The sequence below is a fragment of the Cyprinodon variegatus genome, unplaced genomic scaffold (genome assembly GCF_000732505.1).
Source record: "Cyprinodon variegatus isolate N-32 unplaced genomic scaffold, C_variegatus-1.0 Scaffold85, whole genome shotgun sequence".
In the NCBI taxonomy this organism is placed as follows: Eukaryota; Metazoa; Chordata; class Actinopteri; order Cyprinodontiformes; family Cyprinodontidae; genus Cyprinodon; species Cyprinodon variegatus.
Window position 1 is genome coordinate 311,613 of NW_015150538.1, and position 17,842 is coordinate 329,454.

Sequence of the window (17,842 nt, forward strand, 5' to 3'; positions counted from 1 at the left end):
TCATTTGGACTTATATTTGAGTTTCTTTTTGAATTTTCAGTCATTTATGTCATACTGCTTTTTTGGTCATTGGTTTCTTTTCCATGTTGTGTTATATTTAAGCTGTGACTTACTATATGTAGCCACCTTGTGCCTCTCTCATTTCCCCTTGCTCCTTTCTAGTTACTTCTATCCACACCTGCTCCATATCAGCTCATTAGCCCATTATGTGTTCTGTGTCCCCATATACTACAGTATATACCTCCTCTGCAATTCCTCATTGCTGGTTTCTCGTCGTTTCTCAGCTCCCCATGTGTGTTTTTCCCCTGTCATCTCCTGTTTTTTGGTTCTTCTGCATCCTGCTCTTGGATTTTGTTTCTGTTGCCTTTTTCATTAAATCAGCAAAACTCATCTCTGCATGTGGGTTCTCAACCAACCTCTATCCGCTATTGACAGACTTGTGGAAAATCCTCATCATAACTCAGTTTTTTTTTTTCAAACAGATTGATGAGAACTGCAGCAAATTTCAAATTTTGAAATCCTATTTCGCATGAGAAATATTTGATTTTAGTCTTATAACAACCCTGTTAATGACATGCTGTTATAAATCCTTGTTGACTGCAGGATGCTGCATTGTTGCTACTGATCTCCAAAAATGATTTTCTATTTCCTTTTACCACCCTTATCATTCTGCTCACTCTGTGGTTGCAAGATAAAGTAGAGTCAAAATTTCAGTTGTTTAAAAACTTGCTAAAGCTCTCACTGAAGATAAGGACATATTCAGCAGCTGGATTTTTACAGGCATTTTTTGCCTGATGAATATCTGCCTTTCTTGAATGTCACCTCAGGGTATCTTATTTTTACCGTTTAGATAACCTTTTTTAAACCATAGATACCTTTTATAGAAAATTCTCAATTTAAAATGGTTTGCTGCCCCTTAAGCAATCCATGAGAAAAGTTTAAAAAGTAAAACCCTCCCCCTGTCCTTTCTTGAACCACTTTCCTCCTGAAATGCTCCCTGAGCTGAGTGCATTCTGCTTCCTCCAGCTGATTAGCTTCATGGAGGTGGAAGTTATCCATATTCCTCCACACATCCGTTCAGAAACAACAAAGCTCCGGGTATTGTCTTGAAAGCAGCACTGGCATTTTGGAGCTTATTATGCACGGGTCACTTTATGTAATGTGTGACGCTGTTTGTGGTGTGTGTGTTCAGATGTATGTTTCTAAATGCCCTGTTTTGATCAAGACTCTTAATTTGACCAAAACGGATCAAATTGCTGTAACAGCGCTCCCATGGCAGTTGACCGTCACATCTGGCTCTTCCACACTCACATGTTGTTCATTTACCCATCATCCCATCAATGGGCTGTGAACATCTAACAAACTGTAGCAAATTCCCAGTGAAGTGGAAAGGTGTTAGGTCTTTCCACCACTAATCCTGGGATTGAGTACGGTTTTTTTTTACCTTGCCCTCTCAGACTCTGGGTCAAAATCTAGTAATGTTTGAGTCAGCTGCCTGTTGGCTTGCCAGCAGGACCTGTCTTTGAGATTATAGCTCTTTTCGTCTGGTTATGTTAAGCTTGTTTGCTTTTGTCCGTTTAGTCTTTGTATTTTACTGGAAGGGGATTTACATGCAGCAGTTTTATGGTTCATTGAAGTTGCAATGATTCACATGTTTAACTAGGATCTCTCTGAAATCATGATGGGCAATACTGTGGATAGTGAAGCATAAGCAAACAATGACAATAGTACTGTAGTAGTCAGTAGTAGTAGAACTTTAACCAGTTCAATATGCATGTACGTATACATATAGCGAATGAAAAAGACCCTAGAAAAATACAGATTAATATACTACATTAAGGTTTATCAGTGCCATTCTGCCTTGTGTGATTTCTGATTCGAGTAGGATAGATAATATTCTTGATTTATTATTTGCAAAAACTAAAGTAAAACAAGATGAAAAACTGACAATGAAACTCAGTTGACTAGGGGTTTGAATTCGCAAGAATTTGGCGATATGATACATATCACTCATCAAGGGTTATAATGCTATTAATCTCGATACGTTAACAAAAATAATATATTATGATTATTATTATAAAAATATAGCTTTGGAAAACGTCATGAGATCTTGCAGTTGCTCTGCTGGTTTAGAACATCTGTAAAGTAGGCTCCTAGGCGCTGTGCTACCAACTACTGCCTGGAGTTTTTAGAGGTTGTATAACAGTAAGATAACAACATTGATGTTCTCTTATAAGTATTTGTTTGAATCGCAACAAATATTGTCTAATGAAATATTGCGATATTTGACACAGTTTTTTTTTTTATGACTCAGTAGGGAAAGCTCTAACTAAAGTGAGGTTAATTGGTTTAACTTAATAGGAAAATCTTTTATATTTGAATTTTGCTTTCAAAGTGGAATGTTTTAATATTTAATCCAAGCTGAGTCCCTTTTTTAAACTTTGATTTCAATGAATCTTTAACTACTGTGACGGCACTGTCTGATGTCCAGTTGAGCTGCTGCTGGAATGGTTTCGAATGCATCAGGTGGTCATTCGGCACACCTGATTTGTTAATTCAGCCATGTATAAAAGGCAGTGGTGCTGTGTTGCAAAGGGAGGAGAGACATTGGTTTTGATCTTGCAAATTAATTTTCTTTTTTGGAAGGCTTGATTTTCTGCATTTAAATATTTTATTTTAGCGTCTTTAAAATAAACATTTATAAATCATGTCATTGTGTCCTTTTCCCTATACACATAAGCATGCAATAAATGTGACGCGTGTGAATATTTTCATTCAAGAATACATTTCAACTCAGCATTTCAGACCAATACAGTTTCAGCATCAAAATAAGGTCAGACAGATTTCTTGGTATGCTTATTAAATGGGTCTTGTTGAGGCATCAGCCCTATTCCATCACAGGTTGAAGGTTACTTTTAAAGGTCTTAAAAGATCAGCTATTTTCTCTATGTGGTGCTGCTGTCTTACTTTTTGAACGAGTTGTAGGAAAGTGGCTCTGGTTGCATCCACTTAACTGTTATACATTTAAGGGCTGCTGTAAAAAGCACATCTAAAAGGTATGATTGATCTGGACCATTACTGCTGGTGTTATCCACGCAACAGTTGCATACTTGGGTAACATATTGAAAAATCTGATATATTATAGCCTTTTATACTTTCATCGCAAAAATTATGTAATTTAGGACATGATCAAAAAATTTGTGTTTAGTTGGGCTTTGCATTTCCACAACTTCTGTAACACAAACTTGGTACTCTGGGGTCAATTTTACTACATCTAGGGTCCTATAACACCTTCACATATTTGATATTTGTGGCTTGATGTGCCCCCGTCCATTCCTTCTTAGACTTAGGCAAACTTTATTGTCATTTTGTATAGCTCTCACGACTTTTCCATTTCTTAAATTGCAGCATTGATCAAATGTAAACATTGTAAGAAAAAAAACATGGTGCAAAAAAAAAAAAGCATTACTATGGTCAGTTTGATGCAGAGACTGTGCCATGATTTAGAGTTTTTTTTGTTTTTTTTTCCCCCCCCCAACATTCAGCTGTCTGATGGAGGTTGGGAAGAAGCTGTTTTGGAGTCTTCTGGACCTGCATCAGATGCTGCAAAGCCTCTTCCCAGAGGGCAGCAGGGAGAACAGTCCATGGTGGGGGTGTGAGGGGACATCGATAATGTTACGGGCTCGGAACATGCAGGGCTGGGACGAAATGTCTCTAGTGGAGGGAAGAGGAGCCCCGATATCTTCTCTCAATTTATATCTATGATCATATTGGAAGGCACTGACTCCCATATTTGTTTTTTTTTCTGTGTACCGATTGTTTCTGATCTTTTTCTTTAGTTCAGCAGCAATTCCTTTTAGCTCTCCAAGATATAGTTAATCATAAAATGAATACACACAGTTTCCAACAGATGGAGACTTACGTAGATGTCATAGTGTTTCATGAGCTCATTTTACCTCCAGCCTGCAGGTTTGGTTTTTAACATTTCTCGCTCTACTTCAGGAAGAGTCCCTTCTTCTCCAGCTGTTGCTGCCTGTGACAGATTAACTGACTGATCTTAAAATCTGCATGGAAGAGGTGTTTTTGTGTGGGAAATGATCCAGCTGCTTTCTTCTTTGCGCCCTTTGTTTTTTTTGTTTTTTTTCCTCTGAAAAAAGAGCCTCTGAGCTCTCCTTTGTTTTAGATGTTTGCATTTGTAAAAAGTTTACAGCACATTCTCTGGGGTGATAGAGAGGCAAATATAGGGTCATTTATTTGTGTTTAAGCCGAAAGGAATGGTGAGGACAGAGTAAAGAGGCAGTTTGGGCTTAAGATGTATTTAGATTAACTTTCAAAATCATTTGTATTTTGAGATCTGGTTAACTGTCAAGAAAAATGTAGGTGGGCAAGTGTTACATTTAATTTACATTTATTGACTCACACAACTACTTGTTTTTATTGAGACTGAGATTTTTTTTGCCCTTTTTGGGCCGATTCTTCAGTCTTGGGAGAATTTTTCGATCGGGCCGACTTTCAGACTGATCGTGCATCGTGTAGTGCACATGGGGAAATGAGGGGAGATCAACCTCTCACGACCACCTCCCGATCAGGAATTGTAAGGTCGCGAGAAAATCAAACGTTTGAAATTCAGTCGGCTGTCGTAAGGTGGTCGTGGGCAAACCGCTCAGTGGGCAAACAAGGATTCTTCTTCTTCCTCTCAAATGAAAACAGAAGCATGGCGGGAATGCGAGTGTAATGGAGTTCTTTCTGTATAAATGACAGACCATAGTAGCATAGTTGCTCAGCCATATCTATGCTCAAATACGTTGTCGCCTTTTCTTCTTAGGGCTTTCAGCACACAAAATTGCACAAATTGCCAAGGCAGCACATTTCTCTCTAGTGAGCTTCATGTTCCTCTTTTACTCGTTTCCAGATAGACGAGTCAGAGTAGCGCCATCTCACTATGGATCTGGGTCCGACCTGGTTTTTAGACGTACAGTGTGAGCAGGTAGATTGCATCAGGGCGTTGGGTCGCACAGTGTGAGAACATACATTGTAAGCTGTGAACTCACACTGTACGATGAAACCCTGCAGTGTATGTCCGGCTTTACCCAGTTAAATATCCCAACCAAGTTACATTCATGCTGGAAACTGAAAAACAGATTTTATTGGCTTATTGTTATAAGTGCCAACTGGATTATAGCAATACAAACTTGTTGCAATGTTTTTTTTATTTTTTTTATTTAAACATATTCAGTCTGTCCAATGCACTACAAGATGTTTTTATTTATCCAGTCACACTATTGGTTACTAGTTTTTACCATTTTTAGATCTGATTTGAAACATTACATTTTTCTTCCCTCATAAGTAATGCTGTGATTTACATTTTGGTCATTTGGCTGTTGCCAGAAAGTGTTCCCTTGTGCTGCTTTTATCCAAATCCAGCAGCATGTTTTGTGATTTCTTTTAAAGAAAACTGTTAAATTGCATTTAATTTCCTTCAATTCCTAATTTTGATCACCATTAAGAATTCTCAAACCTTTGTTATAAAAATATATTTAAAAAAATCATAAAAAATATTCAGTCTGTTCTCTCCTCCTGGAATCAAAAAGAGCTCTTAACGTGTTTTTTGGTCATTTAGACAACCTTAGATTATGACAGGTGTGAAAACAGCAATGTCTAAACTGGTTAAACCTAAACCACATAATTCTATGCTAACTATAGATGTCCTAAAAGCCGTTTGGTTTATATGCCTATTATTCCACGTGGGCAAAAAGTTACATCATCACTCATCATGACTGCTTGGTTAAATCATTAACCCTCTAAAATAACCCTGGTCACCCCAGAATAGTAAAATGGATCTGGAATGAGTGCAATTGTTATAAATCTTACTGCCTGCAACAAGACGCCAGTTTCCTGTGGAGGGGTCGACTTTTGGTCTGCATGCAGTTATTTGCCAGTGGAGGGACACACATACATACACACCTCTCACACACATGAGCTGGAGAGGAGGAAGACTTTATGCTGTTTTCTAAGCCCCTGATATTATTTTCTACCTAATGTAGATTTTTATTTTTTACTTAATAGTGGTGTTATCTGTACGTAAGAGGATTAGGGCCACTGGAAAAAAAAAAAGTTAACTGAAGTTTTTTAATATTTCAGTTTAATATGGGAAAAAAGTCAGAATTCCGACTTTAATCCCAGAATTCTGACTTTTTCTCAGAATTCTGACTTTTTTTCCCTCAAAATTCTGACTTTAATCTCAGAATTTTGGATTTTGATGTAGATGGGCTGAAGAAATGTGGGAACACTCAGCTTCACTGACAAATATGTGAGTTGTTTGAGAGGGCCAGTGACACATTGGTGGAAAATGACAGAATTAGGGGACTTTTTACGTGCCAAGGGGTCCCAAGTGATGCCATAACATTAATGGAAGAGCAGAAGGTGATTAAAACAACAGAGCTAGTTTAGTATCTAAAACAGACATGGCTACGGCTTGATGCTAACATGTCTGTTAGCTGTCAAAAAACAGTCCAAATTCTCAGATTAAAGTCAGAATTTGTAGATTAAAGTCAGACTTGTAAGAAAAGGGTCAGAATTGTAAGAAAGGGGTCAGAATTGTAAGAAAGGGGTCAGAATTCAGAAAAAAAGTCTTAATTTTGAGATTAAAGTCAGAATTCTTTTTCTCATAATAAACTGATATAAAATGTAAAAATCAGGTAACGTTTTTTATTTTTTCAGTGGCCCTAATCCGTATATCTGCTAAGTTTTAAGTTACCCTACGCTTTTACAATATACGTGAATTTTTTTTGCGCAGAGATCTTTTAAATTTGGTAAAGTTTCACGCGGCCATTTGTTTCTTTTTTTAACCCAGCATCAAGAAAGAAGAAAACCAACTTTGCGGCTGCACTTTTTTTAAATTGTGATCAGCATTACTTTACATTTCATGCTGCGTGTAAGTGTTATCCAATCATAAGGAGCCCCAGCTGTCACGGTTCAAATTCCCTCCATTAGGCTGTAATAAAGAAGAAAGCTCTCCACCCGATCGGGGCTTCGCTCTGTTGTGGTATTTGCGATGTTTTTACGTAGATATCTCTCCTCCCCGATCCTTCTATTTTTTAAATTTTATTTCGCTATTAACACCCAAAGCGTGTCTTAGGGGTTAATTCAGCGCAGAGCAGCAGAGGAGCGTAAAGACGCACACAGTGGAGTGTTGTGCCGCTGAGGCGATGCCCTTTTGTGGAGAGGTCTCTTGACACAGAGGACACAGCACGTTCACAGAAAGGGACTCAAAGACGAGGAGCTCCGTTAAAAAAAGGCTCCATTCTTCCCACAGCTATTGCCGTGGGTGTTTGAGAGGATTTTTTCTTCTTTTTTTGGGAGAGGAGCAGAAAAATAGGGGAGAATATTACAGTTTACTCCCACTGGAGTTACCAGTCGAGTTTTGGATGGAGATTGGAACAGTTGCGCATGAGTTTTGCGCACGGGATTTACGCGTTGGAAGGAGAAATGAAGTTTCTTGCAGCAGTTTCAACGGGATAGAGAACTGAAACCCTCCAACTAACTTTCCAAAAAGAAGCTTACTTTCCTATTATCGTAGCAACCTGTCCAAACGATGCCAACTGATAAATACGCAGACATGGAGGAAAAACTTTGGATACTGGAGGACCTCAATATGATGTACATCCGTCAGATTGCCCTCAGTTTACAGGTAACTGCTTTTGACCAGTTTGGTTGACTTTGATAGAGAGATCAGCCTGCACACTTAAATTTAAAGGGATAAGAATGAGTTTTTTTCCGTGCATCTCTTTGTCAACTGTCAAGGCATGCAGCTGTGCTCTGGGCTGGCTGTGAAATGTACAGAGGAGCAGCTTAAAGATTCTCTGTGTCTAACAAAGGAGTCACACTGACGCTGGTGTGGTCTCTGCCTTCACAGATGGCAGACAGAAAAACAACCCCACATATCATCCATCTCTCCCTGAGTGTGTCCCCTTTCAGCTGGGGCTCACACACAGTTCACAGCTGCACATATGGCCCCATAATTCCCCGTGTGATTGTGAGGGAGTGTGTTAGAATGTGTTAATGTGTGTTTAAGTTAGAATTAAGGAGGGGAAAGATTTGAACATGGTTGCAGTGTTTGGAAATATTTCTGCTAATTCACACAAGCTGTGTTCCTGTCGTCTCAGAGGATATAACTAAGGAATTTGCCTCTTTTACTTGTTCCAGATTTTAGAGAGAAATTACACATATGGTCACTAGGAATGTTGTACAAATTACAGTTATAAATTTAACTCTTTGTTATTGTAATCTGTATAGATGTCCGAATTTGCCTAAGATGATTCCTTGATGGTGCATTTAAGTGCAGTCTCTCATAAACACACCTTTGTGTTTTAAATGAGATCATCTAAACTTTTATGTAACAGTTGGACTTACTGGGAGTTTTCAAATATTAGATACACTAGTCAATGCTGGGACTCCGAGTAATGCAAGCTCGCTTTTTGGTTTTTATTAAGCTTCTTAGCTGTAGGATAGTTTAAACCAAACACTGGATCAAACATTGTAACAAAGTTTGTTGAGCTAAAGAAGAAAATAAAATAGCTGCTTCATGAAATATAGGCTGTCATTTACAACTATCAAAAGAACCTGATTGGATTTCAATGTACCTCCGCTGCATTACAAGATGCACAGCTGCAATATACTGAACTGCAATTGTTATTGCAGCATTAATCCGTAAAGAATTTGTTCTCCTCTTGCATTTATTTGGTAAATCCAGATCACTTCAAAAGGCCAAGAACACCTATGCTTAATAACATTCTTTATCCTAAAATTAACCCTTAACATGTAATTTGGAATGGAAAATAAATGGGTAATTTATTTTGAGCAAACTTTTCCTTATTTAGAATCCAGGCAATATACAGTACAATATATCATTATTTCACAACATTTGCAAGACACTTTTTTTTTGGTTGAAAACCTAATTCAATATTTTTAAATCAACCTGGATTGGTCCATATTTGACTCAGGACATGGTCCAAACTATAATCCAGTGTTTTTGTTGTCGTTTTTTTGTCCAGGATATTTCGAGTTTAAAGTTTAAAGTGAATGACATGTAACTCAGGGCATTATCAAGTTATATGAACCACAACCTTAAAATGGATCCTTTATTTGCACACTATCTTTAGAGGCCTTCACTTTAAAGTTTATGTAAAATGAGAGTAAAGTAAAGAATAAAGTGATGTTTCTGGAGTTTTTATAGATGTTGTGGCCTGTAAGGGGCTGCCACAAACCAGCTATCATGGGTTCTTGAAAAAAAAAAAAAAAAGATTTAATCAAGCTGTAATTTTGTTAACTGTTCTTTGATGATAAACTTGTTTACTGCTCAGACATGGGCTGTAAAAGTGCTTCTCTGTCTGAATATTAAATTAAGGACATTATGGTGGTATGTAGGAATGTCTGTCTGATGATCTCCTTGGCATTTTGCTGTCGGTATTTAGTTACATTTTACAAAGTCAGTAAAATTAACAAGATAAAATCCTTATAAAGCAATGTTAGAAAAATAATCAAGACACATTTAAATTGCGTGGGCTCCTCCCAGTCTTAAATGTCAAAATTAGCAGTTTCTTGGTTAGTTTTGACAGTAGATGTCCTTTTTTGCCTGTATAAAAGTGTTAGCTCTCTGAAACAGGGGAGGCTCAATGGTGTTAATGAAATGGCAAAAAATTGCTGTTTTGAAGCACTTTGAAAGAATAAACTCCAGACAATAATAAACAAGATGACTGTTCTTATTAAACTAATGCTTTTTCCTCTCTCACCTGCATTTCTTTGAGTCAAAGCTCCTCGCTGTCTGCTAACTGTCAGTCAAAAATCCTAAAGTTCTGCCAATCAGCATTGAGCATTCAGCTTCACAACCCACCCTGACTCCCCCTAAGAGGTTTAGCCTCACTGAAAGTGGCGTATTTCGCATGTTGTCCAATCAGGGCCTTCTTTCTTGTTTGCCTCAATATACAGAGCCTCCAACCCCAATGGGAATTTCTCATAGAGACTGACAGGCAGCGTCCTGCAACTTTGGAGCAGAAGGGAAATTGTGTCCAATGGCTCAACAGCTGATTAGTGTGCAACATATTGATAAATCAAGCCTTTTTTTTTTTTTTACACGTTTTTATAAAAGATAAAGGACTGCATTCATATTTGACCAATTATTTAATGAAATTTACAGGCATCCCTAGTATTTAATGAGAAATTGCCAGTGCTATATACCCATTCATTTTGACACCTACTAGTTCCTCCCACTGCATTTCTCTAACTATGGGTGGGTTTATCAAACAGGGAGAGTCTTTGTATGGGCAGAGCAGAGCAGCCCACAGGCTGTTATATTAGAAAACCATGGGGATTACACAGAAATCCCCATCTTATTCACTAATTAAATCTGCATTTATTTATTTATTATTTTACTTGCAGCACAGCAAGGTGGTATTCTTAAAAACTCCTCCCATCTGCACAAGCTTACACATGTAACTGTATATCTCATACAGAAGCTAGAATTAATATCCATTGAACATGTCACTCCTTCTCTCAGGTGTATAAATTTAACTTAGGCGGTGGAATAAATCCTTTGTGTAATTTTACAGCTCAGTGGGAACTAACATTTCTGCTGTTCAGGTTTTAACAAGTCTGCTGGAATAGCACTTACTGCATACTTTTCTCCACTCTTTTCTTTCTTCTTCCTCTCCTGTGAGGTCCACTGGGCAAAAATGCAGCTTCTTTAATTGTGTATAAATTCCCCCCCAAAAAAGCATTTTCACCACAGGATACAGGATCAGGCCTCAGAGGGGATATGGTTGATGGGAAACAGGAAATGGTCATGAGTAATTATGTCCACCGCCACTGGGAGAGACAACAAAATGTCATTTAAACTGCCAAATAAAAGAAACACATGCACCACTTCCTGTGACCAAAAAACTCAGATAATGATGTCTTTCAAAGGTATTTATAAACACTGAACTGATTTGGTTTCGAAGTGTTATTCCTATTGGTTGAGAGTTTCTGTAAATATGAATATGAACTTTGGGTCAATTCAGCATTGTAGTTTTCTTTGTTCTAAACCATGGGTGTCAAACTCCAGTCACTAAGGGTCCTATCTGTTAAAGAAATGTCTCTTCTCCAACACAGCTGATTTAAATTATTCAGCTACCTCCTTAGAATGTTATAACAGTCTGCAGAAACCTGCTAATGAACCATAATGTAATTCAGGTGTAATAACCACAGAAAGAACCAAAATATACAGGATAGTCAATACCTCAAATTGAAGCTCCTACCTCCATTTTCTATTTCCTATCCCTTCACTTTTTTTGTCAACTATAAGAACACTATCCAGGGTCTGGTAGCCTTCTTCCTTATTGACCCCACTAGCTGATGTATGATAGTTCTGAAATTAGGACCACAGCCTTCCAGGAAAAAACTACAAAAACAAAGGTTACACAAATGTAACTTAAGGTTAAATCCCTCTAATATAAACCTAAAACATATGAAGGTTTCTACCTGTGCCACAAAGGCTAGGCCTAAATATGAAGAAAAAATACCTTTTTCTTTAAACTCTGTGAGGTAATTTTTTATATGTACTTTAATGCAAAGGATTGTGGGCAACCGTATAGCTCCTAGTGGCAGCTAAACACGCCAGCTGGTCTCCATGCTGGCGTGCATAGCCAGCACTATTAAGATAGCTGTTGTCATGGTGACTAATAGATTTAATAATTTTGTCCTGGCTTAATTTTCAATACTGATTTAAAATATCCAGATTGAGCCAGAGGTTTCTTCACAGATTGCGACTTTAGATGATGGATTGACCAATACCTTGTGAAATGCTCCCAGCTTGGGGTAATGGTCAATACCCAAACCCTGCTTCGTAAATTAAGTTTGTTTTCAGCTGTTGTAATCCTTGCAGTTTAAAAAACAAGCAGGTTTTGTATGTTGTTGTTCATTTCTGAGTTGAATCTCAATAGTTTGTTTGTGCTCTACAGATGCATTCAGGATTTGTGCTGGCCATGGTGTTGTTCATCTCCGTCTTTGTCTGTAACAGTACAATTCTTTCTGTGTGTGAGTGTGAATGTTGTCCGTCTGATCATGCCAACTATCGCAGCTCGTTGGAAGCACATCCAGAGAGGGGAAATCATTTGTTGCTAATTCTTTTAATTTTGTTGTAGCTAAATAGTCATGTCATAGTTTGAAAATTAAGCAAAATTTTGTCCGAATTTACTTTTTAGACCCTGCAGTGTGTCTTAGAGAATTAATGCTTCAGGATAATCTACAGATCTTTGATATTCCTGAAGATCTTCTGTCCTTAAACAAACACAGACATGCTGACCCTGACATGCTGTATTAGCAGTAGCTCGTCTCTAACCTCGTCTGACTGGGAGCTCACATGGGTCAGATGTCAGGTTCTTGCTGCCTCACTGAAGACTTGTTCTCGACCTCTCACACGCTCCTAAGACCTAAACTTAGATCTGGCGGGGACCCAGATATTTTTCCAGCCTTAAATATCCTGTGGCTTTTATTTGTACAGTGGCTCTTCGTCCAGTGTTAAAGCTGTCGTTCGAACTGCCCCACTGCTTTGCTTGAAACAAACGTCTAAGAAGCTCAGACAGATAATTGCATTGTCTGCGTGAAACTGCTGATATAACCAGCTTGGAATGAACTTTGTGTATGATTCAGTTTGTTCCCTTGTCCATATGATGTCATGTCCCTGAAATTATGCTGGGGTTGTTTCACAATTTTCCTTATGACTGTGGGGGATGCTTTGAGTTCATATTGATATGGGTGGAAAGAGATAGTGGAGAAATAAAAGCAAAAAGGCAGCAGATAGTCCCAACCTGTATTTAGACGGTAAAAAATCATCTAGGTATCTAAAATTCAACTGCAAAATCTGCAATCTGATGAATAGCTGCAGTGGGACTATGGTTAACCAGATATGTAATGGTACTGAGAACCACTTGCATGCATTGTAGTAGTACATTTTCCTTTATTCCTCCTTCCTGACAGGCTGGAACATAATGGTCAGAGAAGAACTACTGTAAAACACCTTACCTCAATCTGAACATAGATTTGGCTCTATCATGCTAAAATGACCTTACAGAGAATTCACTCGGAGTCAGAAAGATAAATAAAGTCTAATTCTTACAAACTCTACATCTGTTAAGACTTTCCACCTATAGCAATATTTGATCTTTGGATCAGGCATTGATCTAATACTGTTATAACTTGTTTGTGTGATTCTTTTTTGTTTTTCCAACACCTACTGATATTTTTTGGGGGAAAGCATCATTTCCTTTGAAACATGACACATCTTTCTCCTTATCCTGCACACCTATCTTTGTATAACAGCAGCGACTGAATGTGGATCAACACACTGATCCTCAGAGCAGCGAAAGGCAGCTAAAAAGAAGAAAAAAAAATGTCTGTTTCAGAATGCGTGTGTTTTTAGAGTCTATGTGTTTGTGTTGGTTTAGCTGGCAGGTTGTTTAGGTAGCCTATTAAGCTCCACTAGACACAAGCGGAAGGAGTGTTAAAGTAGGCAGCCCTTGCTCCCCTGTGCAGGATACACAAGTCATGTCAGAACCAGAACACATTCCTAAATGACAGACTACTTCTGCATACCACTCGCGGCAAATCTTGTGTTTATATATTTTATAGATTTTTTTTTTAGTAATAAAACTTTTGCTGACAGCAACAGACCAATATTTTGCTATAAATCTTACATGAGGAAACTACTCTAAATCTGTTTTTTTTTTCATGTGTAAAGGGGTTTTAGTTCTGTTTATCCCATTTGCTGTGTTTGTTTTGTATTAAAAATGTATTTGGATTTTCTCTCCTGGGTTGCTACATTTGTTTGCAGTTCTTTGAGCGGTTTATGCCAAAAAGCTAGAAAGGAGTCTTTGTATCTCACCACACACACCTACTGCTTAACACTAAGCCTACCTCTTCTGCTTGGAACAACACATCTGCTTTCCAAACCACAGTCATTCCAGCCAGCTTCCCTTCAACCATCTACAGTCCAGATCAGGTGCCGCCCCACCTCTGGTCCGCACCCCGACATTCCCCATACCTCCCATGGATGTTACCACATAACGGCATTCCCTCCCAGCACCTCTGTCCTCACCTGGGCCGTTGCCCATGCAGCAGTTAGGTGGAGCGACACTGTTCTGAATAGGACCTCTGTATGAGGAGAAACCAGTTGGATGCTGTGTGCTGATCCAGTTTCCTTTGAAAAACAGCCAGCATGAGCCAGGAGATGTAGAGGGAGAAAACACTGAGCCTAAGGTAGTGTTGTTGTTGGAACATACCTGCCTCCAAACACCTTCCTTGAATGGTTTATGGTGTCGCTCCCTACATGAGGTCGTTTGATAGCCTCACCTTGCTTATCTCTCCATCAGCATTAGGCCCGTGATTTTCACTGTTCTCATCTTACAAAACTTGGAATGCACTAATCAAAACACTTTTTATCTCTGGTGTTTATACAGATTCAACCTGGTAAAATGTATTTAAACTGGTCCAATATGATACAGGAAGATCTAGAGGTTGTTTTTCTGTTGTTTTTATTGCTGCTGCCAGTTATTTTGATATGTATATATTGATACATGTTGCTGATATTTTGGGTATTTTTTTTAAGATGATGTTGATTTTTCGTCTTCTGTTTACATGATAACATTTACACGATAACAATTGTTACAAGAGTCTGAAAAAACATTAACAATCTTGACATGGGGGTAACAACTGTTCATGCACTTTGTAATCTTAAGGCATGGTTGCTGAATGTTTAATACATCTGTGAATGCATGCATGTAGCAGCTAATGCCTATACCAGAACAAACATTTATATTGGGCAGCAGATAAATCTGTCTATCCTAATAACAACAATTAAAATATTAATTTGCTAGTGTTCTTGCCATGAGCCTTCATTAATTATTACCTCTGATTAATTATATGTCTGTCAAGCCTCCTGATTTGAAGATGCTTTAAAAAAGATTTTAAACAACAATTCAGTACAGTTTTGGCATTTTAAGCCACCTTTTTTTCTCATTCTACATTGTTCATTAGCACAATTATGCATTCCCCTGAGAATATAGAGACATGTGAGGCAATGTTATATTCAAGATGGATTTTGTGGATACTGAGAAGCGGCCGACATCCAACTCTACTTAGACACTAATGGCAACACCACGTAGGGTGAAAAAGTGAAAATAAACCTCTTCAAATAGGAGCGTTAGCTGCGAGAACGAGCAAAGGAGTGCTGCAGTTCTTTGTTTTGGCCACAAGTGGCAGTATCATTAGAAAACTGTCATGCCTTTTAAACGTAAGTTGTGTTTTTGAATAGCATTGCTTGAAGGTGTTCTATCAAAAAATGAACATATGTTCAAATGAACCACATATGTTTAAAAATACTACTTTACATTTCTGTAACCTTTTGTCCCTCCTCTGACTTTAACACCTTACTGGTACTCAAATTATATCACATTAAGTCCTTTACAATGAGACACACTGTAGGCCCTGTTTTTTTTCTTTTTCTTTTTGCCATTATGATAATGCTGAGGCTGTTTTGATCGCTGTATTTCTCAGGAAAACCTGGAGCATGTGTTATTATCTTTACATGCCGAAAAGTTACAGTTTTTAAGCGATGTCTGCTGCTGGCTGCTTATCTGATTGTTGTGCTAAAAAAAGAGCTCTGGGGAACGTGTTTAGGCTTGTACTTTGTTGCTTTTGTGTTTATGTAGCCTGTTCACGGGCTTGTGTGATGTATTTGTTTTCTTTCCTGCCCATGAGATAAAGTATGTGCAGAGAATGTAATTGTGGGCAAAAGCATAGGGTCATGCAGTCTACTTATTGACTTGTTCCTTTGAGGATCGTGTGAAGTGTTTGTGGGTGGGTTTAAATTAGTCTGTTTATGCAACTTTCTGGTTCTAATCTCTTCATGTCAATCCAACCGCTCTCTACATGGTGATTGTACTTAAGCACAGAGTAAACAGAAAAGAAGATTTTAATGCTCCATGAGAACTAAATCAGTTATATTATCTTTCTTTCATTATATATCTATGTTTAATCTACACCATGTGAGATTTATAATGTGGAGAGAATGGCTAAGATAGCCTACTGTAAATGGGATTGTTTGCAGGGGAAATCCCATGTTTGGAGGTGGGGGCGGTGGCAGCAGGCACAGGGGCTTATGTGGTAAATCTGAGGGTTGAAACAGCTGAAAGAGACCTCTTGTTGTGGTACAAGGTGTTGATAGGCCTGGCAGGGCTGTGCTTTTCCCTAAGCACCATACCCCACCCAACCCTAAAAAACAACACTCTGTCTCACCATGATGAGATCAGTCACTTCAGTTAGATGAGATCATGTTTATTGCTTGGGGTTAAAGGCTGGGGGCCATGTTAGGAGGGGCTGGGTGGTTTTAGGAGAGAAACTCTTTGAAGGCTGGGTGAATCTTGTTGTAGCTCTAACTCCCGTCTCTTTCACCCAACAGTTTTATCATATAGCCACCAAGATGAGAATCTCTTTAACGATTAAGCTGAAGGTTTTTAAGTTTTACCAGGTAGTTATTGCTGTTTTTCTGTACCTACAGTAGACATCTTGACTTTTTATGAAAGGTATTGTGGAGGATTTTTTAAAAGGCCCACCCTCTCCAATTAAAAAACAATGTGCATGCAAGAGCATACATGTGCCCATTCCTCCTCGTGCATGGCATGTTTAAACTGTGCTGTTCTCATAGCTCATACAAGCTGTCCACATACAGCAGGGACTATATAGTGGACTTTATAGTGAACTCAGTTAACTTACTGTTCGGACAGATGATCACTGCTTTTTACACTGTTGGTCACGTAACTCCTCCTCCTCCTCGCAGTGCCTGTGCCATCTTTGTTATTAGTCGCCACTGTCGGATAGTGACAGGCTATGGTGACAGTGGGCCGCTGTGACAGCAAATCCTGTAGTACTTTGCAAGGAGAGCTCTCCGCGTAAAGCATTCTGGGATATATGTGCCTCTTCTTAGGCCTTTCTTTTCTTGTCAAACACTTCGAAGACACTTTTTCTCTTACGACCCTCTGCCATTTTCAAAGAACCACAGGAAGAGAGGTGAGCTTCAATGACTTGTCTGAAACCATAGCCCACCAAACATATACGGTTGAAAGTGCACATGTGAAGAAAAAGATAGCTGATGGTGCAAGCACGTAGGACCCGTGGGACCCATATTTAGATGATCCACCTGGAAATAAAAGATCATCCTCTATACCTTTAAGTATTGGTCCATGTTTACTGAGCCAACAGGCTGAAGCTAATGGCTAGTCCAAGAGAAGGTGAAATGAAAACAATAATTTTTATTCCAATGAATTAAGGGTTTTTCACAAATGTTATTTTCCAACTCAAACCAAACACAGTGTTTTAAACGGAACTTTCAGCTCACAATAACATAGACTTCACCATTCTTGTGCATTAAAATTGATGTTCAATGAGTTGTTTTCTCTATAATTTATTTTACATATTTTGATATGGCAATTCTGCAAGGAAATATTTTATAATGCTCACATTTGTTCAGAGGTTCTTAATCCTAAAACAGGGATGCGAAAAAAAAAAAATCAAAATTTTTTTGACATGCTTTAGAAACGGTCGTGAGCTAGTCAAACTGTGATTGGACTGGTTCACATTTGCATTCAGCTTATATCTTCAAATAAGCCAAGGAATATTTGGACAGGAAATGGTAGTAAGGGGCGGAACTGTGCAAAAGATGTTCCCAGAATGGAACGTAATAGGTTTCTAATGAGTTTAGTAGGGGTGTAAATCACACCCATCATGGCGATTCGATTCAGTATCGATTTCC

At 38.4% G+C, this 17,842-nt stretch overlaps 1 protein-coding gene across 3 annotated transcripts in view; it reads left to right on the forward strand.

The window, feature by feature from the left end:
- The window catches only part of rtkn (rhotekin), an 87,043-nt gene that overhangs the window by 22,065 nt on the left and 47,136 nt on the right, over nt 1-17,842 (forward strand). Inside the window, exon 1 of one of the 3 annotated variants that reach the window (XM_015373317.1) lies at nt 7,015-7,690. The exons of the other annotated variants lie outside the window; for them this stretch is intronic. Within the exon in view, the coding sequence (XP_015228803.1) occupies nt 7,595-7,690 (96 nt within the window). The 5' untranslated portion in view covers nt 7,015-7,594. Of the gene's footprint in view, nt 1-7,014; nt 7,691-17,842 lie in introns of those variants that run through there. 3 annotated transcript variants of the gene reach the window in all.